The 20,622-nt window shown below is 35.5% G+C and overlaps 1 protein-coding gene across 2 annotated transcripts in view; it reads left to right on the top strand.

The window, feature by feature from the left end:
- The window catches only part of NBEAL1 (neurobeachin like 1), an 81,681-nt gene that overhangs the window by 41,754 nt on the left and 19,305 nt on the right, over positions 1-20,622 (top strand). For both annotated transcript variants that reach the window (XM_050711716.1, XM_035571946.2), the window contains 22 exons: positions 550-635; positions 1,064-1,153; positions 3,810-3,981; positions 4,990-5,123; positions 5,533-5,692; positions 5,789-5,891; positions 6,635-6,791; positions 7,422-7,580; positions 7,930-8,089; positions 8,365-8,453; positions 9,454-10,032; positions 10,566-10,741; positions 11,113-11,266; positions 13,161-13,289; positions 13,904-14,209; positions 14,321-14,470; positions 15,335-15,492; positions 16,103-16,227; positions 17,229-17,355; positions 18,292-18,440; positions 19,168-19,301; positions 20,162-20,263. In XM_050711716.1, coding sequence (XP_050567673.1) covers positions 550-635; positions 1,064-1,153; positions 3,810-3,981; positions 4,990-5,123; positions 5,533-5,692; positions 5,789-5,891; positions 6,635-6,791; positions 7,422-7,580; positions 7,930-8,089; positions 8,365-8,453; positions 9,454-10,032; positions 10,566-10,741; positions 11,113-11,266; positions 13,161-13,289; positions 13,904-14,209; positions 14,321-14,470; positions 15,335-15,492; positions 16,103-16,227; positions 17,229-17,355; positions 18,292-18,440; positions 19,168-19,301; positions 20,162-20,263 — 3,599 coding nt within the window. The remainder of the gene's footprint in view (positions 1-549; positions 636-1,063; positions 1,154-3,809; positions 3,982-4,989; positions 5,124-5,532; positions 5,693-5,788; positions 5,892-6,634; positions 6,792-7,421; positions 7,581-7,929; positions 8,090-8,364; positions 8,454-9,453; positions 10,033-10,565; positions 10,742-11,112; positions 11,267-13,160; positions 13,290-13,903; positions 14,210-14,320; positions 14,471-15,334; positions 15,493-16,102; positions 16,228-17,228; positions 17,356-18,291; positions 18,441-19,167; positions 19,302-20,161; positions 20,264-20,622) is intronic.

Genomic DNA, 20,622 nt, shown 5'->3' with positions numbered 1-20,622 from the left:
GTGATATATTGCTTGAGGATTTTTTCCACAAAAATCAATCTATTTAGGGGTGATTTAAAATATATATTCTGGTAAGCTATGTCTTACGGTGTAAGGTGTTAAGGTAATAAGTTCCATAATGACCCGCAGAGATAAGCATGGAAGTACTTGCATTTAAATGAAGTATTTTCTGTTACTAAACAAAGCTGTTTTGAAGATTACTCACTGTTCGGTCATTTGGGCTTGATGACAAATGGATTGGTGGCAAGTATGAGACAGGTGTTTTTAAAGACAGAAACATAGCTGTTTGTACAAAATAAAATCTCTTTATATAGCATTTTATTTAGCATTTCATCAAGAACATGTATTTCATTTTAAGCAGACTGTATTGAATGAATGACTTAGGTCATAAGATTACTTCAAAGAATGTTTCAAGTATGTAAGTATGTTTTGGGTGTCCAGCCAAAGGTTACAACAAAGAATAGTAGTATAAAAATTGTGTAATTCAACATTAATATCCAGTGGACTCTTAAAAATGAAAACTAATAATTATGTACATTTATTTTATAGGTCCAAACTGCTTAACTCCATGGAAATCTCAAGAGTCTGAAGTAGCAGACCTCCCCAGTAAGGTGTTGCTTCATTACACACCAAAGGTATGACATGATAGGTAATTTTATTTTGTTTACATAATCTGCAGTAATTTCAAAACTTGTTCTAGATGTTCCTTTTTGTTTTGCTATCGCTGTTTCATTAGAACAAGTGAATATACCATTTTTATGCTGTGGTTAAGGAAAGATGCAGAGCAGTGAGAGCTTTCTTAAACTGTTGTCTCATGCAGGGGTAAAAGGTGTTATCCTTGTTTGGCAAAAGGACAAAATTATCGTGTGCAATTGTGAATGTCACATCTAAGATAACATAAATTATATTCCAGGGGTCCTAAGTTGTTTAAATACTTTACTATCAACACAGTGGCACAAACTTTCTGAAACATATTATACATAACTTAGAAACCTTATTTGATGTTGAAGCATCTGTAACTTGTTTCCTAAATAATACCATAGCCTTTTAATTTGTTTAACAGGCCTGCAGAAATCCAATTTGTCTTGACCTGTCTGCTAATCTCTTACATGGAAGACTAACTGGAAACAAAGTAGTGAACTGGGACATCAAGGTAAATGCATACTGAGCCCGCAAAGCCTGATGTAAACGTGATGTTAGGTGAACATGTATGACTACTTTTTGGAATGCTGGAAGTTACTCTCATAATGCCAATGACATTTAACTGATACAGATAGGTTTTGTAATGACAATTAATAGGCTAATGCTGTAGCTGGAGTAGTGTTGCATTACCTTTAATGAGAATTTACAAGGGTTGCTGCTCTTAATGTTGTAGATAATACATTAAGATAATACATTAAGTTAATACATTAATTATTATTTATTATATAATATAATTAATACATTAGATAATACATTAAGAAATGTTGTGGTAGCTGACTCAAATCTTCATGGTCTGTTCAGTGCATGTTGTGTATTGAAAGAAGAAATCAAGGGTGATATTAAAATATTAAAATAATCAGCTAGCGTTTAAAGAGAATTTCATCCAGTTATCTTAATTACTTTTAGTTTGGGATTGGCAGGACTATACGATTTCACAGTATAAAAGAGTTTCTTCAAAGTAAATACCAAAGATTCATTGAAGAGTTCTACTTTATTTTGTCTCTGCTATATTTTTTTTTATATTATATATATATATAATATATATATATTTTTATATATTTTTTTTATTTTTTTTTATTATATGTCTCTGCAAATTTTTTTCCTCGTTGGTGGATACATTTGGGTTATCTGATTCTTATGGGCCATATGAATCATCTTTGTTTAACTTTTGCCAGCATTTATAATAACGGTACTACTGTTTCTTTAGTATTGGTGCTTAAAATTTTACATTTTCTGGCTAAATCAGTTTCTAGTCTCTTGCTCAAACATTCTATTATAGCAAAACTGTCCTATCTGTGTTTTTTCTTTGTTTGTTCTCTTCCTTCTCACCCAACACTTAGGGAGTCCATATGTTCTTCTGGTTGATCAGCTCTTTTCTAAGACTGACAGTTCAGGTCTGACTTTATACTATAGACTTGAAACTCACTGTGAAGTGCACCCCAGCTTAATGAATATTTTCCTCTACTTGTTTGCTTATTAGTTCCCTAATCATTAGCACATATTAACATCAAAAATTAAAGTCAAGCTTCTCACTGTGTATGAGAAAGTCAACTAATTTGCAGCAAAGTAGCTTGGTCTAGAAACATTGACATGATAAAAGGTATTTTAATTTAGATGGAATGTATCCAATTCTGTTCTGTAGATGATCTTTTCTTACAAGAAAAGAAAAGGTAAACGAAGGTAAATGTATGAATGCTGTGCATATGCTCTAACTTGTGAAGATTAATGTTAAGAAAATTCAAATATGCTTGCTAGTTAAGCTAGTTAACTTTGCTATGGTATGAATACTTTGAAAAAAATGCAGTTTGTTGTCCTTATCCCCAGTAGTGGGAAGAGGGGTGGGTGAGGGTGGTTTATATCTCTAGCTTTGTGGGAAAGCATATTGAAAGTACGAGTCTTAAAAAAATAGTTGGACTTCATTAACAAACACGATGGGATTTGGCACCCTCTTGAGGAGGGATAAAATGTGACACTGATCAGGAGGAGCTCATAAGGAGATAGTTACAGCCTGAAAGGAGTTAAAGCTACTGCTGGCTTTAGGTTCAAATAAATTTTGTTTTTTTCAACTTTCAAAAATGTGGTGGTTCTTGTTTTGCCCAGCTAACTAGAAAGTTTCATCCATGAGATAAATTTTGCAGATTTAAAAATCTTTCTTATTTCCTGTTCAATTATCATTAAATTCACCTTAATAAACATGAGGATACCTGGACTGGGAAAGGAACATCATAAAGACACATGTAATAGAGTAACAATTGAAAAACTGGAACATGATGGAGGCAAAAAGAATGTTTTTCTCCACTTCTCTCCAACATTTCCGGGAAGGGAGAGTAATATCTTGCATTAATAGACTGACTTACAGAACGTTGTTTTTATTTGGCTTTTAAAACTTTTAGGTCACAGTAGTTTTCATTGGACTAAGCTGGGCAGGTGAACAAGTATCTCTGGCTAGCTTTCTGGTTACTATCTGAGACCCAGATTTTTTTTAAGTGACATTTGGAATCACTTCTAGGAATCTTGTGATTTGAATATGTTATACCTTACCAGAGGGAGTTTTATTTGAAGTGTTGTGCTACCCCTGTTTGAGAGGAATGGAAATAAAACGTATCTTAGGAGACTTGAATTCTAAAAAGGGGGATTAGAATTGAGGTTTATGTAAAGTTACTTTAAAAAATCAAACTCGATTTTTTTTAATTGTCTGAAGTTGAAATCTTGCAGGAATAGGATTAAAACACAGATACATAGTCTCCTTTCTGCTTGCTGCAAGTAACTTAGGTAACAGAAAAATATGTTTCTCTCTGTTTTTCAGATATGTTTAATAGAAGATTGTGTCCAATAGTTGTATCGTTCGGGTTCCCACGTTGTTTAGTTGAGGGGAGGTGGAAGGAAATGCAAAAATACACTTTCAGAGCAAGAACAAGCATGTGTAACTACAATGCCTAGAACTACAGCAATTCTCTTGTTAAATTCAGTATTTTATACCAGTTTCAAAGTGACATGAAACTGATTTGTGAGTTCATAAGGTTCCTTGCATGTAGAGTGAATTTTGGTTATGTAGTTCAGAGGATGTTATTTATAGTGACCTTTTTCTCCCATTTCTCTTGATTTAGGATATGATCAACTGCATTGGTGGAATAAATGTGCTGTTTCCATTGCTGGAGCAGATCAGTTTCCTTGGTGGACAAGTGCCTGAGAAGTCTGAAGGGGAAACTCTACCACCTCCAGAAGTAGTGACTCCTGTAGAGGGCGACTGGGTGGTATTGGCATCCACAAAGGCATCAGGTAGAAAACTACAGTTGAGATGAAATTGTTCTTAAGCTTGATTTTAATTAAAAATCTTCCTGTGAATGACAGCCATTCTATTACATGCTGGTTTTTCAAAGTAGCAATGTAAAGCTGACAGACTGTTCCTGTTTCTTATATGATATGGTTACTGAATGCCAGCAGTTCAGCACTATGTAAAATTAACCTAATAATGTATTGCAAATATAAATGTATTTGATAGCATTACTTTTCTTTTAATGATTTACTCTTATATTAGTGTCAAAATATGCAGTTATTTTCATTTCTAGTCTGAAAAATTTGTTCTTATTATTTTGAGAAATCATTTTTTATGTAAAACCTGCTAATATCAATAGGAGGAGCTTTCCTGCAACATGAACGCTGGGTCAGGCAGCCACACAAAAACTTTGCAGTATCAGAACAGTGCTGTGTAGACTTCAGTTAAACTTTCATTTTCTTAGGAAAATGTCCACAGAGACAAATCAAGAAAATTAGAAGGAAGCTTTAACGACAGATTTAAAACAAAAGAAAAAAAATCCTCTACTAATATAGAATGGAAATGAACTTTTTGTCAGAAAACCCTGGAAACCAAGGTTTGCAAGGGGGGAAAGAACATTTTTGTTTTGAATTTGAAATGGTGGAATAAATATCTATACCAGTATATTCCCCCCCCCCCCAATTTTGATATATGTCTAGAAAGTGTGACTTTGCAACTACAGAGGAAGAATAACTGCAGCATATGCAAAAGTCTGTAACTGAAAGGAGAGAAGTCTGTTTGTCTCTGCTACAGCCAGATAGATGAAGCAACTGGGTCACTTTGTTCTGGAGGGGCAAGGAAAGACTGATTCTTCATTGGAAAAAAGTCTAAAGACAGCCTACAGCTATGGAAATAATGCATCAGGAGTTAGGAAGTTCAGGAAATAGTGACGAATATAAACACTTCATCTTACTTTTCCCCCACTGTCCAACAATCAACCATGAGGCTTTTGCTACTGTTCTGTTTTGCAGAAGCACGGCTGGAGAAGAATGTTGTTGCAACTTTCATCTTGGTGATAAAACACTTTATTCAGAGGCATCATGTTAATCAAGAAAATATGATTCACTCCCATGGAGTTGCCACCCTAGGAGCCTTGTTACAGAAGGTGAGCAAGTCTGAGAAACAACCCGTAGTAATGAGTGTTATGAATGAAGTCCTGATTACTTTGAAACATTTTTAATTTGCACAGGGTGCAAGGCTTCTCTCAAACATTTACTTAATCTATGCTCTTCTTTCTCATATTTCTGAAACCAAGAAGATATAAGGAGTTGATCTTGGTCTACAAAGTGAAACATGGTGTTTTGTCTTTATTTCCTGTTCTTTTTTTGGTTATAGATACTGTATTGTATGTTTTTTTCAAACTAGACTGGTTTGCATGTATTTTATTGCTTTAATAAATGCAGACTTTCTATAGAAGAGAAAATCTTCATTTTTTTAAAAAAAAAAAAAAATATATATATATCTTAAGAAACTCTTCATTTTCTGAGTATTAAAACATGGTGTTATTTTGAAAGGTGCCAAGCAACTTAATGGATGTGAACGTACTGATGGCTGTACAGCTGTTGATAGAGCAAGTCTCAGTAGAAAAGAACATGCAGCTTTTGCAACAGATGTATCAATACTTACTTTTTGACTTCAGCATCTGGAACAGTGGGGACTTCCCCTTCAGAATTGGTGAGCTCTTGGACTTGGGTAACTGCACAAAGACACAGAACTTCTCACTTGACATAAATCTTTATCCAGGTTCTAACAGGAAGCTTTATATTGTAGGGCATATACAATATCTTTCTACAATCATCAAAGACAGCAGAAGGCTCTTCAGAAAGAAGTATGGAGTACAATTTCTTCTAGACACACTCAGGGTTTATTATGGGTATGAGTTTTACCTCTTCTAACTCCTCCTCCTTTGTTGTGTGTAGCTGTTGTGTCATGTCCATGTCTTTGACCCTATGCCCCCACTTGTCCTAGTGAGAAAAGAAAGCTACAGTCTGGCTTTTAGTTGTTCATTTCATTTTCAAAATTGCATTAATGTTTTTCCGCTTTACTTATTACTAATCCTTGACTTTTATGATGGGATTATATAAAATTTATGCCAATGATACTGGAAATGGCTTGGAAAAGTAATTAAAATTATTAAATTAAAGGACTTGTTATCAACAATGCAAATTAAGTCGTAGATGATAGCCTTTATGAAAAGAGAGGATGTCCATTGTTTTAAGACACTTGGTTCTTTTATATACTTGTAGCATTTGAAGTAGATTTTTATTTTTAGGAATTTGGAAATTTAGATTTCAATCTTGGTGATAGACTTGCAACAATTTATCTGCTTATGAATATAATTATGTAATTGGGGAAGATTGGCTAGAGGGTGCGAGGTAGGAAGCTGAAGACCTGACCTGTATTCAGATCAGAAGTCTACATTTCAGGGCCTTTTTTATAGGCTTGGTAAGACTCATCTGCTATTAGTTATTGCTGCTCAGTTGCCTTACTTCAGTAGAAACAGCTTGTGCCGTAATATCAAGGTACACGAAAAATTCCAAACCAGCACAACCAAATAGCTATTACTGAATCATGGAGCACTTGCTTGAGTTGCTTTTCTTGTCTGTTGGTGTGTAGGAGTGGCTGTAAAGACAGTGATTTGGCTCCTGATGACCTGAGAACAATAAGGACATCCCTGTATGGACTGATCAAATATTTCCTAAGCAAAGGTGGAACACATGAAGAAATACAGAGCATCATAGGATACATAGCTGCCACCAGTGAAGAGGAACAGGTATCCAGTATGACATAAATTACTACTTTAAACTCTAAGTGATTTGGTTTTGTTTAATGATGTTTAGGAGTTGGTCTCAGTGATCCTTGTGGACCCTTTCCAAGTTGGGATATTCTGTACTGTTCTGTTTAGAAATGTTATATTTTTTGTGTTTAAAAAGTAGGGGCAAGACCACAAGCATAGTGTTACTTGGTATATGGTTATGTTTAGATGTAGCTGAGGCAGGTTATATATAGACACACACTAGAATCTTGACAAGAGTGCTCTACAGGTGAGGGGCAGAAAAGCACATGATGTGTAATACTGCCATTAGAAAAGTTCTCTTAGGTTACAAAACCAAATGAATTGGACTTTAACGGATCAGTTGTTGTAGTGATATGGATTGCTATTTTGTAGATATTATCAGTAGTTGAATTTGCTTTGTAGTTCTGATTGCAGTTTGATAAAGCGTTCTGTATATACAGAAAAGTCCAAAAACAACCCTAATTTTAAATGTGGTAACAATGAGCAGACAAAAGGTACGTTGTATAACAAGTGAAGGGTGAAATTTAAAAGCTGGGAAAATTTCCCCCAAGCACAGGATGAAGTCTGCATGAATTGTGGATTAATTCAATGGTCTTAATTTTGCAGCTCTGTGGAATTCTGGATATTCTCTTCAGCCTACTTCATTCCAGCCCAACCCCAGACCAGCTTTTTTTACTGCTTTTTGAACCAGGAAATGCTGATATTCTTTACGCTTTGTTACTGCATCAAAGATACTCTGACCGGCTTAGAGAACTTGTGTTCAAGGTAATAAATTGAATGATATGTTCATAAATTAATCAATGGGACATGAATCTGTATTTTCCAATGGTCTGGCTGCAGAAATGCATGCACCTGGAAAGATGCTAGTTATTCAAGTTTAATTCTTTCTTCTGGTAAGTTAGCTAGATATTATTGCTTACTGCCATAGTCACAATGGAATTAGTGTTCTCTTGATGTCAAGCGTAAGAAGTTTAAAAATTAGTCTGTTTGAGTTTGTTTTTAAAATGTATTTTGTAAGCTATGGAAAAGCATATTATGTCATTCACAATTAAGTTCAAGAGGTCTGGATGTTCCCTTCTGTTTATATTGCATTTGTTTGTACTTTTTCATGCAGATTGTGGAAGAGATGCTGAAATGTACTAAAGTTTACGAACGCAGTAAGCACCGTATGAGACTCAGAGAAGTGGGATACTCTGGACTGGGACTCCTTCTGAATGAATCACCAGTTCCTGTTTCTCTCATAAAAAACCTTCTTAACCAAGTTCTGTATGCAGGTAATTGGGAAGTGTTATGTCTACTATTAGTAAGCTCCTGTTGCTCAGAGGCGGACATGTTTGGTTTTTGCTAAGGAAGGAGAGCTGTTATCTTACAGATCTGTTGTATTTGCAGTCCACAATAGCCTCAGTTGTTTTCTTAGTTTCCTGAAGTTTACATCCAGGGATAGTAAAGGAAACAGAGGTGACCTCCAAAGCTATTTTTAACAGTTAGCTCTTACGTTCACTTGCATGGTATAGTTTGATATACATATATTCTTCTCTCTCCTCTACAGATCCTGTTGTGAATTGTAAAGATCTCATAGCTGTAGTGCATCTGGCACATAAATCAGATATAAACGTGAGAGTGGTCATCTGTAGAAAGGTTAGTTGTCATCTTTAAAAGTGGAATACTGTTAAGTCCATAAGTTGTATAGTGTGGTATTTTATTTATTTGGATGTGATGGCTGTATTGTTTGCTGCTGTTGCTGCTTTCTTCAGCAATAATTTATGATGTTAGGAATGAAGCCAGTCTGTCACTTGATGTTGAACTTAGTGTATTCAAATCCTTTAAAAAAACAAACAACTTTTTTTTTTTTAAAAAAAGGAAGCAAACCACAAAGCCTCTATAAAGATTCTCAAATAGCATGTTTTTATGGTTTAGAGGTATTGGATTGCTTGAATTACTGAGTTTTCTCAAAGGATGCATAAGATCACAAACAGTTTTTTTTGTATTCCTAATGCGTTACTTTGATAGAACGTATGGTTCAAAAGAGCAGTTGTGGGTGCAGGGAAGAGAGAGTGAAAAAGCAGTAACTCTTTACTTAACTGAGCTCTCTGGCTTGTGTCACTGAAATTAGCAGTACTGAATGTAGCTGTGAGGCACTGTATTGTCTGCCAAAGTTTCTCAAAGTATGCCGAATTTATGCTATCAGTAAGCTATTAATATTGTAGTTTATCGTAGTTTTCTTCATTGTTATCTAATAGTTTCTAATCAAGCATATTTCACATGCTAGTTTTATTTTATTTGTTTTGTAGACTAGTGGCTGCATACAGCTATTTGTTGTGATAACTGCTTTTTCCAGGAACTACTGCAGAAGAGTGACTGAAATATGAAGACTTACTGATATGCCTTGATAGTTTTTTTTTTTCCCTCTCATTCCTGAGATATTTTTTAAAAATATATACATTTCTAGTGAGAAGAGTGATTTATTTGTTTATTTGGTGGCACTTATGCTTTCTGTTAACTGATTGTGGTTCTTTTACAAGATCCTAAAAAGGCAAAATAAGATACAAGGTTTTAAAATGTCTAATCTAAAAGATGCTTGAAACTGCATTCATCCTAAAATAACGTGTGGGTATGGAATATCTTCTTCTATCCTTAGGTTTTGCACCTTTTACATTCCCAATTGGATGCAGCACAACAGATTTCTCAGCAGCTAGGCTGGCAGGATACTCTGGTTAGACTGTTCCTGAAAGAAAACTCTGAGGTCCGGATTGGCTTTAGAGAGAACAGGGCTGATTCCTCAAGGGAGGAGGAAAGAAAGCCTCCTGCTGAAGGTCTTCAGAGACATCATGCTGATAAGATGGAGGGAGATAAAGCTGGTAGCTTTGCATCTGTTAATGGTTTGTTTGATCAGTGGAGTTTAGAAGACAACAAATCTTTGGATGTCCCAGCTCATTTCTCTGCTATGCCTCTGGAAGATGCATCCACAGGAGAGATGTCTTTTAGGTCAGAGGACCAAGAAGAATTATGGCACAGTAATCCTTCACATCTGAGTTTAGATCTGTCCAGTGTTGACTCTTATGAACTGGCTGACGGGAATCAGATGACAGATAGCCTGTCCAGCACACCGTCGCCTATAGAGAGCACAAAACCATTTTCTGGACAGTCTGACAAAGATCTGGGTGTCATAAATGATGTGGGCTTCAGTGCTGATCTATCCTTATTTGAAAACCAAGGAGTAAGTAATTCTTTCCCTGTGTGGTTAACTTCTCAACATGTCTGCAATTCCTTTTTTAATTGTCTCCTTAATGGGATAATTATTGTCCTCGTTTTTTCCTTTCACCTTCCAAAGGGAAATAGCAATATAGTTCTCTTACAGTGGGTAGAGGCATCTTCAATGTAATGTGTCTTTTTGGATTCTCTGGTTGGAATAGCTTGGGCAAGGGGGGAGAAGGGGAATAAAAAACAAACAACAAAAAACCTTCAATATTTCAACATCCCTTTATCTTCCAAAGGAGAAATGATACAGGCTTGATATGAAAAAATCAAGGGTAGCTAAAATGGAGGTTTAAGTAATGATGCAGAAATCAAGTCGGTATGTATTACAGATTCTGGGAAGCCAGTGCCTCATATATTTGCATTTTCATGTATTTAGTGATTAGTCCTTAGACTGCACAGTTCTCAGAAATGCCAAAACATGCAAGCATAGGGACTGTGGTGAATTAAGTTTTTTGGACTAGAAGGGTTGTAAATATTTCTTTTCTTTTGTAGGGAGGTGATAATGAACTGATACAGTTACTTACAGACATCCTACTGTGTATAATGTGGAAAGGCATTGAAAGATCTGATGATGATGCTTGGATTGAGAGAGGACAGGTATTTTCTGCACTGACCAAACTGGGAATATCTAATGAGTTGTTGCGACCATCTGATGAAATAAAACTCAAGTGAGTGTACAGCACAAGGACAAGTTCTGTAACTTTTTTGATGAAAAGGGGAAGAAAGTAAGGGGCTTTATTAAAGCTACGAAGGGGTGGATGTTTCTTATCAAGATACAACTTTCTTTGCTCTATCTTCATATATTGTCAATATATTTTGCTACCTATTTGGCAGTGTAACGTGATTGTAAGGTTTTGAAAATCTGTATCCCAGGCTTCATGCGCTTTTCAAAATCTCTTTTGCATGGTTAGCTTATCAAGAAGACGATAGTTATAGCTGTGGAGTGAGAGATTCAAATAAATACTTAATTGGATTTTTTTTAAAGCCACTTATATTTGGAACATGTAATAATTACTTCGGGATTTTGTTTTATATGCAGCATGCTGGAGAAGATGTTAGAATGGTCAGTCACTGATAACAGAGATTCAAAAGCTCTCCCTACACACGCTGAAAATGCCTTCCGGCTCTTACTAATTGTACAAGATTTCCTGCAGGCAGAGGGACTAGTTAATTCAAACTTGTGGACAGAAAAGGTACAGTAACTGCATAATGGAAATACTGTATATAGGCTGAGATAGTAATTAAAAAGTTGTCAACTTGGATAATGTTATCTCTTCTAGGTGTATGTTTTTAAACTAGATATTAGGGAGTGAGGGCTCATAGTGAAATGAATTAGATTGTTCCTTAATGAGAAAACATTATCAATACTATGGGGAATATTGTTATTGTTGCAAGTTAAATAGGTCTATAGTGGTACTCTTTATTGAAAATCTAAGTCTTTTCATACTAACAAACATCTGACAGGAGCTAATATAACAACGTCACTTGTAGCCTAAGAAAATTTGGTACCTGTTATCAGAATGTATGACTCAGTGTGTGTCCTGAATAAAACACTATCCAAAACCTTGCTTGCAATTGCAATGTGAGGAATATCACTGCTAGGTTTTTACCCATATTGGAGTTTTACCATGTTTTTGTGCATATATTTGTAAATAGCTCTATTTTACATATCCAGGGAGTCAGAAATATGAATTCTGAGGAAGAAAATGACTAGCAAACACAGGAAGTAATAAGATAAAGAAACTTTGTCTTTTGGCTCTGTTTCCTGTCTTCTTGATGTAAATTTTAGAGATCCATAGTTTGCCTCATTTTTTTGTATTAGAAGCAATGTTTGTTTTTTCTTGTACTTTCTGAGCAGTGTCATTGCTTTTCTATTTTTTTGAGGCTTAAGGCGAGAGAAGTATTATATAGAAGCCATAATTATGTCATAATAAATCCCTAAAAGGAAAAAAAAAACTTAAAAACTACTTGTTTACTTTTTTCTAAAAGTGTAATGTTAAGAATTATCACAACAGAGTAATTGCTAAGCTGTTTTCCACCATGCATGCTTAGAAACAAACACAGCTTAATCGCAAAGGTTACATTTGTTTGTTTTTAGAAAGTCTTCTCTAGGTAAAGGTTTTGCTTTTAGTTGTCATCTAGCTTTGTGAAATCTAATTAGGAATGAGATCTGAAATTTGGAGAAATAGAAGTTGTGCTTATTGCCAAGTCTGAATTAAAAATAACAGTACTCTCATGAGTTACCTTCCACTGTGCCTGGGAAGAATTTAAAGCACTGTAATATTTTAAGCAGGAGAGCTTTCAGCCAGTCACAGAAGCCTTCACATGAGTTTGGGCCTTAACAGAATAGAATGGAATAACAAATATTTGAGTAATTTATTAGGGAATTCATCAAGGTATATTTGTTCTGAACAGACATGTCTAGGTAGTAAAATGTGTCACTTACCTTAGGAATAGCTTCCTTTCATAATAAAGTTTGGATGTTGCCTAATCTACTGACAGAAAGGAGTGCCTCCTAATTTATTTAAGATACTGATAGTTATGCATTCAAGCATTGTACTAAATCAGATACTCATGAAAGAAGCCTTGCTTGCTTTCTCAGTGTACCATACATATTACTGTCGCTGGTAAACTATATTAGTATTACACTTATATCGCATAATACAAAACAAAAGAAAGAAATAAAAACTTATAAATACTGAACCATAAATTGCAAGTTGGTATGATATCTGTAGTATTGGTAAGCATGCCTTTTTAGTTGTAGTAATCCTGTTCCTGGAATCTGCAACATTTTTAAAGAATTGGTATTTCCTGCAGTTAAGTTACGGGTAGAAGACAAGCATGTATATGCGGTTTTTGGCCTTACTGGGGAGGTACTTGAGTTAACATATAAGGCTAGCCATATTTTATAGTCATGAATTTTTTCAAATGACTGGCGTAGCTGCAGTCTTCTGGGATTTTATGGTTTTGGGTAAGTTAGAAGTGTGAATTCTTCAGTTCTTTGAAATTACTGTATCTCCAGCTGGAGTATTTGCTGATTATTTCTGACTTGTTTTACTTTATGAAAATCTTCCGCTTTTATAATAGCTCTTGGAGGAGTTAGTGACTCTCATGGATAGCCTGTCAGTCTGGTACTCTGCTGGCCCAGAAGCAACCTGGTTTTCACAGGTGCAAGTCCAGTTACTCCTTGGATTCATTGCACAAGACAACTTACAGGTTTGTTGCAAATTCCTGCAAATGGCAGTGTTTAACGTGCTCATTTGGTGTAACTGTTGTGGTTTTGGGGGGATCTGCTTATGCCATCGAGTAGACTGATAGCAGTCTTTCATCCTTGTATATGCAAATGTTTTATCAGGTCTTGCCTTTCGCAAGCTTACTCTGCAGTCCTGTCAATGTGCACATCCTGAGTATGTGAACAAGATAGAGGGCAGGCTGTTTGAAGATGGGGCAATGTAGGTGCTAGTGGCAGTAAGATGGCAATCCGGATTGTGACTTTTCATTTTTACAGTAAAATACACTTAGTGGTTTCAGGTTTAGATAGAATAAATGCACACAAACCTGAGTCTAGAATAATGAACCCTTCAGAAAAGCCAGGACTGTTAGCTTAGGTATGTGATTGTCTTAATGCAGCTAAGTGACTCATGTTGCAGCTAACTCAGGTTTGGTCATCACAGGATGAATAAGTGATCAGTGCCCGTATACAATGTATGTGTGCCCTCAGGCTATCTGAGATACAACAAGAATATGTACATTCTCCTGTGCTAAAAGATAAGTGCTCAAAATTACTATTTTGAGGATTGCATTCATTTTTTGTTGTTTTTCCTGTCTAGGTCTGTGCTATGGCAGCAGCCAAACTAAACACCCTTCTTCAGACTAAAGTAATAGAGAGCCAACCTGAAGCATGCTACCTCTTGGGGAAGCTGGAGGGCATCTTGAGTAGATCAATAGAAGAGAAAACAGAAACGTATTCATTTTTGATTCCCCTTGTTCGGACGCTGGTATCCAAAATTTATGAACTTCTCTTCATGAATCTGCATCTCCCTTCTTTGCCTCCTACCAATGGCAGCCCCTCTTTCTTTGAGGACTTTCAAGAATACTGCCGCTCTGATGAGTGGCAAGTTTACATTGATAAATATGTAAGTAGTAGATTGTTTTTGTAGCATCTTCTCCTCATTTTGGACACTACAGCAGAGGAATTCATATTCAGAAATCATGTTGCGCTTTTTGTTTTGTTTTGGTGGAAACAGATTATTCCAAATATGAAGCAGCATGAAGAGAATTCATTCAGACATGGTCATGAGCAGATGGCACTTTATTGGAAAGATTGTTATGAAGCATTTATGGTGAACATGCATAAACGAGATCGGGAGAGAGGAGAAAGCAAGCTTAAATTTCAGGTAAGGTTTTGAGTTCTTCTAAGAGCAACTTGCATCTCAGGATTCACATCATAAAAGATGGACAAAATGAATTCCAGGATGACCAAATTCAAGTTACTGCAAGGATGTTGGTTGTTTTGCTGAAGATTTTATGGGCAGTCTGACTATATACGCTTCTAGTACATACTTTTTAGTTCTATTCTTTCTATTTAAGCGTCATACCTATAAGCAGAGCTATTCCAAGACGGTAGGTCTTTCTCCATAGTACAGCAACCTAGAATTATGCTCACCTATTAAAACCTATTCCCTGTTATGAGACGAGTTAGTGGTGCAAATTTGACCCTGCTTCAGTGAAAACACTTAAAACCGTTCTTACTGTGTGGAAAAACTGTCTGAAGTGACCTGTCCTTATAAGGTTCAGAATCCATTCAAGTGCTAGAATTTACTGTTAAACTGCAGCAAATGTCATAGCTAAGTTACATTTCTCTTGTTTTCCCTATGTTGCCTTAAGATTCATGTAGTAAGCTTTTCTTTATTCTAGTAACTGTAGGTAGAATACAGTATGAATCACATTCTGGAATACCAGAATTTAAAGAAAAAGCCTATTTACCATAATTGGATTTTTCCTAGTGACCACTTTTCTGATTACAAAAAATTGCCTTCATTTGGATTCAACATTGGTAATCCTCTCTTCAAACCTTTAAGTCAGTGTTTGGTGCCATTTCTTCCAGTACTAAGCTTTTTAAAATTTCTCCTGTAAGCAGTACCTTAAATTTTCAGAAATGTCTACTGCTGGACTTCTTTGTTCATTCTTCATTTGCAAGCATTCTTGCGAATTGCAAAACTGTTATTTCAGTGCTAGATTTATTTTTAATGGTCTTTCAGGAGCATTTTGTGGAACCATTCAGCAGAAAGGCTCGACAGGAAAATCTGCGGTACAACAGTATGCTAAAGCAACTTAATAGTCAGCACACAGCTACTCTGAGACAGTGGAGAGCAGCCCAGCTTTACTTGCTCTCTGAACGTGGCCCTTGGTCAGAAATGTAAGAGCAAAGTTCTTTGAATCAAACTGTATATGATGCTTGAAAGGAATTTTCTCAATGATTAACTTACTATTTCGTATGGTTAGAACCTTGTCAAATTGACTTGGATAGCCATTCTTGAGATGTAAAGTTAATATTGAATTCATGCTTGATAATGTTTTCTGAATTTTAATTATCAAGATAAGTTTGAAGTACAATGTTGAGCTGGTTACCTGGTTACTAGATTTTTTTGCCAAGTGACAAATAAAAAATTGCCATTTTTATGCACAGAGCTAATTTCAGTTTAAAAGACTACAGTTTGCTTGTCTTGTCTTTTGGGTGAGTTCTGGATAGAGATTTTTTGCAATCTTCTAATAGTCATTAACTGAAAGTGTAAACAATTTGCTGCATTTCAATAGGAACTAAATACTGCTTACAAAATGCTTTAGGATGATCAGAGCCACAATATCAAATCACAGTTAAGATGCAGTTTACTGCTTATGTGTTTTGCAGTCTACTGATGGGTGGGTGACTTCAGGATTTTTCTAAATATGTATTCTTTTGTAATTAATTCATTTGTAGTTGTTTTTTAACCTTTTAACTATTTTTGTGGATATTCATGTTTTCACAGGAAACAGCATCCTATCCACTGGAAACTTTCAAATGTGGAAAATTTTTCACGTATGAGACTAAAACTAGTGCAGAATTACAACTTCAACTCTCATCAGGATGCTAGTGACCTGAGAGATAATTTAGGTAATGTTTTACTATATTTACTAGCTTACACGGTTTCTTCAGTCTTCACTGATAGATCTGTGTATTTAAGAATCAATATATTGTAGGTACTTAAATCATGATTTGTCTTTATTTTTCCTATAGTAAAATGTGTAACATAGGAGAGGTGCTTTGACCTGAAACAGCATCTTCCTACTGGAAAGAGTACTTCATTTCCTCTTGCTCATTGAAGTGTGTATTTTTACTGGAGAAAAAAGTAATTAAGAACTCCTTTGCTTTAAAATAAGCAGTTATATACCTTTCTTGTGTAGTCTTATTTTTTCAAGAAAAATAAACAATGAGATCAGAATAAGTAGGCAGTATTGTTTTAAAAACTTTAAACATTTGATTAAAATGTGTAGGTATGAACTGTTGTTTTTTTTTAAGTGTACCAAACAGCTGAGTTGCAGTGGTGTAATCTGTTCTTTAAGTTAGGGTTCTTGGATATCAAGATGCAAACCAAAATAAAATAAAATAAATCTCAGTCATTTAAATCTCAGTCTTGTAAACCCAAGTTAGTAAAAAAAAACACAAAGTGTATTTCCATGATGCCTGCATGCCGTAAGAGTGTTTGGCAAAACACTGCAAAATATTTTACTGGAAATGTCCACATTAGAGTTGAGTTTAAAGCTTTTCTGAGGTGTTTCTGTATTCTTTTTATAGTTAGGTGAAATTCATAGAGGTGGGAGAGAGATAATTGACATATATAAATATATATAATAATTTATGATATACTTTGGCATTCAAATTTGATTCTTTTCTGAACTGTACTTTTACCAATTAATTTGACATATATCTCAATGTAATTGGAGGAGCATTTTTAAAGTGTTCTGCTTGCCCAACAGACTTCTTAAGAAATCTAGTTACTTGTTACTCAGATAAAAACAGTATTCAACAGTAGAAGATAAACTCAGTAGTTTAACTTTCCAAAAATGCTGTAGCAAAAAAAAAAATCTGAGCTGATGATGTGTCTATTACAATAGGTGTGCACCAGATACAGCCCTCTAGTGAGTCTCTACTTCTGGAAGTGGTAAAGCAGGTGAAAGTGAGTGACTTGGAAGATGACGTACTTGAACTACCAGAGGAAGACACAACAGCCAGTTCCAGTATGTAAGTACAGGGGCACAGAACAGTTGAAACTTGTTTCCGTGCTTCGGAAGTGGGAAGGAATGGGAAGCAAATTCTGGAGTTGATTAGCATGCAAAACTTCCCTCTTTGCCTGTTCTTAACAGTCCAGTTCAGGGCTCTGTGATAATTGTGAACATCAGAAAAGCTGCTATTGGATTTCTTGTTGTAAACAGCAATACATAAAGAAACTCAAGGAAAAGAAGTTCTGAGTACGGAGTACTCAGATTACAGAGAAGATGCTTGTGAGGATTCATAAGTGATTGACTGTCCACAGTTCGTCTGACGCTGCAGAGTTGTTGAGGCTTTCTATGATGTACCTTGGTCATAACTCTCAAGAAATGGCCTACTTTGCAAAAGCATAGACCAGACTGGAACCAGCTCTTGTCTGCAGGTGCCAGAGCTGTTCTATGTGGCACCAGCTGTATAATGTGGATATTTGCCTAACTGGCTTTAATTTAATGGAGAATCCCCTGATTCTCATTCAAGGAAGAAGGCCTGCTGCACTGCCTTCATGTTGCTTTGTGTACGGGTCAGGGAGAAGGAGACGGCAAATGCTTCATTCCAGTAACTCCAGTTACTGGATGTATAAAGTTGTGCATATGCTTGTGTGTCTATGCTGTTTGAAGTCCAGTAGAGACATGGATTATTTTTTTTTTTAACTTGGAGTGATACTTCAAGGGGAGTCAAGTTCATTAAGCCTGAGACTGAAATAGCAAGCCCGAAGAACAAGGCTAAAAAATATCTAGTAGTCTAGTTTGAAACATTCAGGACTGCTAATGAAAGTAACTTCACATAGTCATTTATGATGTACTTTTAACGCACTTCAAATTTGATTTTTTTCTGAACTGTGCTTTTGCCAAGTACCTCAGCAATTGTATTATCTGCCCAACCCCATAACACTTAGTGATATTTTTGTAGGGATGAGAAGGATGAGCAGAGTCAGAAAGAAAAGCTAATATTGTCTGAAGACTGTGAACTCATTACGGTAATTGATGTGATACCTGGCAGACTGGAGATCACTACCCAGCACATCTATTTCTTTGATGGTAGCCTTGAAAAAGAGGAAGGTGAGTGTGACCAATAGCTCCTTCTTTACAGTGCAATTCAGCATTCTGCTTTTAGTAGGTTGAGCTTGATTTTTTTGAGAATGAGTGCCAAACTAATTGTGAAGAGACATGGTGAGGATCTGTAATTAATATTCCTCTTGGAGGTCAGCTGATCACTTCAGAATCCTTAATCTGGAACTAAGTTGTTTCTTAAATGGCACTTATGTTCTACATGACAAATGTTTCACCTGTACATTGATTAAAAAGTTGTAGTAAGTAATGATTAAGAAGTAGTAGTATGTAAAAATTAACATGAACTTTAATGGAATATGCATGGCTAAGTATGAGAACAGTGAACTGAAACATTTGACCAATAGTGGTAAAATAAAATAAAAAAGAAGAAACCAATATATCAAGAAGCTGGCCTTTTGGAAATTCTATCTACAAAAATTTTCTGTTTGAGCCCAACTAAGAAATGAAAGGGTTTTTGGTTTATATTTTTGTCAACAAAATACATTTATAAAGTGTCTTTGATCAGAATGCAAAGATATTCTCCATCCCATCAGATATTTTCTGCTGTCTTGATCTTTCAGTAGAAAATGAAGCTAGGAATATTTTCTAGCAAAATGGTTAACTAAGCCATGTGTAAAATTTACTCTTTCTAGGGTGATTGAAAATAATACTGTATTGTGTGTATATGAAAAGTTTTTGATATATTCCAAGTCAGTAATCAAAACGTTCTTCCTAGGGGTTGGTTTTGATTTCAAATGTCACCTTTCTCAAATTCGAGAGATACATTTGCGTCGGTACAACCTGAGGAGGTCGGCTTTGGAGATCTTCCTTATGGATCAAACCAACTACTTCCTCAACTTCAATAAGGAGGTACACATTTCCCAGATTTCCTTGATTTGTGTTATTAGCACAAGTGTCAAGTTTTAGTTCACTGATCATATCTAGTTTGAGTCTGGTGTCTTTCATAATACTAGAGCATTAATAACAAAATGTTTGCTAGATACAGTCATTATGGTAAATTAGACTGCAGTCTCTGAAAACCTCAGTCTGGCATCTAGAAACTGAGTAATTGAAAGGATGAATAAAGCAAGACTTTTTCCTGTCTCTCTCTTTAATAATACAGAACCATTATTCAACTAAAATTATATCAGTAATAATCTAACTTTAAGCCCACACATCTTTAAAAAATAATCTGAGTATATTAATTACAAAGTAAAAGAGAGTTTTTATTTTACCACAACATTGGAAATCTTTGAGATATCTGTATTCCATAGTGCAGGATTAGTGAACTTTTTGTTCCTCTGCATTACTCTAAGTGATCCGTTGTGGAACTTTCAGAACTTAAGGTGAGTTACATACTAGTAGGTTTAAGAATAGCTGCTGTAAAATGGCTTTTTAAATAAATAAATCGTTGTAATAGTTTGGTAGGGAATATAGCAGTATGGTGTAACTTTATTTGAATAGCAGTCTTCCTAGAAGAGTTCTGTGGGAATAATTTTTTTGGTGTAGCATCGATTAAAAAAGAAGTCACTTCATAAAGTATGCTGCCTTTATATCTTGAAATTGAAGGTTATTATATCTATACACATCCAAAGGTTTATACAGCAAGAGACAGGAGTGCTTAAAAGTGTAACCATGTTCCATTTACTTCACATTTCAATTAACAGAGAAATCGTTTAATTGTCAGCTTTAATTTCTAGAACAAATATTTCTATGCTGTTTTCAAACAGGTAAGAAACAAAGTATACAGTCGAATATTGTCGCTGCGCTCTCCAAATATTTCTGGAACCAGATCTCCACAGGAACTCTTTAAAGCTTCAGGTTTGACGCAGGTATGAGACTTCAGCATAAACGGTCTAGAGCATTCCTCTGCTTCTTGAAGGAATCCTCGAAGGCTCCAGAGTACTGATTTTTTTTTTCCAGTATTTTAGATGGCAATTGCCAACTTCTGTACCCTCAGTCCAGTGTCTGAACTTTAACATGCATATTTAGAATTGTTGTGTTTTGTGTTTGCAGTCAGTGAGTTTATGCCATGGTAAATGGATAGAGCTCAGCTCTGACGTGATTATGGCAAGTGTTCCAACAAGAATGGAGAATATGCAGCAGACTTGTTTCTGGTTTTAGTCCGTGGTCCTTAATGTACATTTTGGAACTTCACTCAGTACACGTGCAAACAATGTTCCCTGCTATC

Source organism: Cygnus atratus, chromosome 6 (assembly GCF_013377495.2).
Source record: "Cygnus atratus isolate AKBS03 ecotype Queensland, Australia chromosome 6, CAtr_DNAZoo_HiC_assembly, whole genome shotgun sequence".
In the NCBI taxonomy this organism is placed as follows: domain Eukaryota; kingdom Metazoa; phylum Chordata; class Aves; order Anseriformes; family Anatidae; genus Cygnus; species Cygnus atratus.
This window is presented reverse-complemented; position numbering and strand designations above follow the sequence as displayed.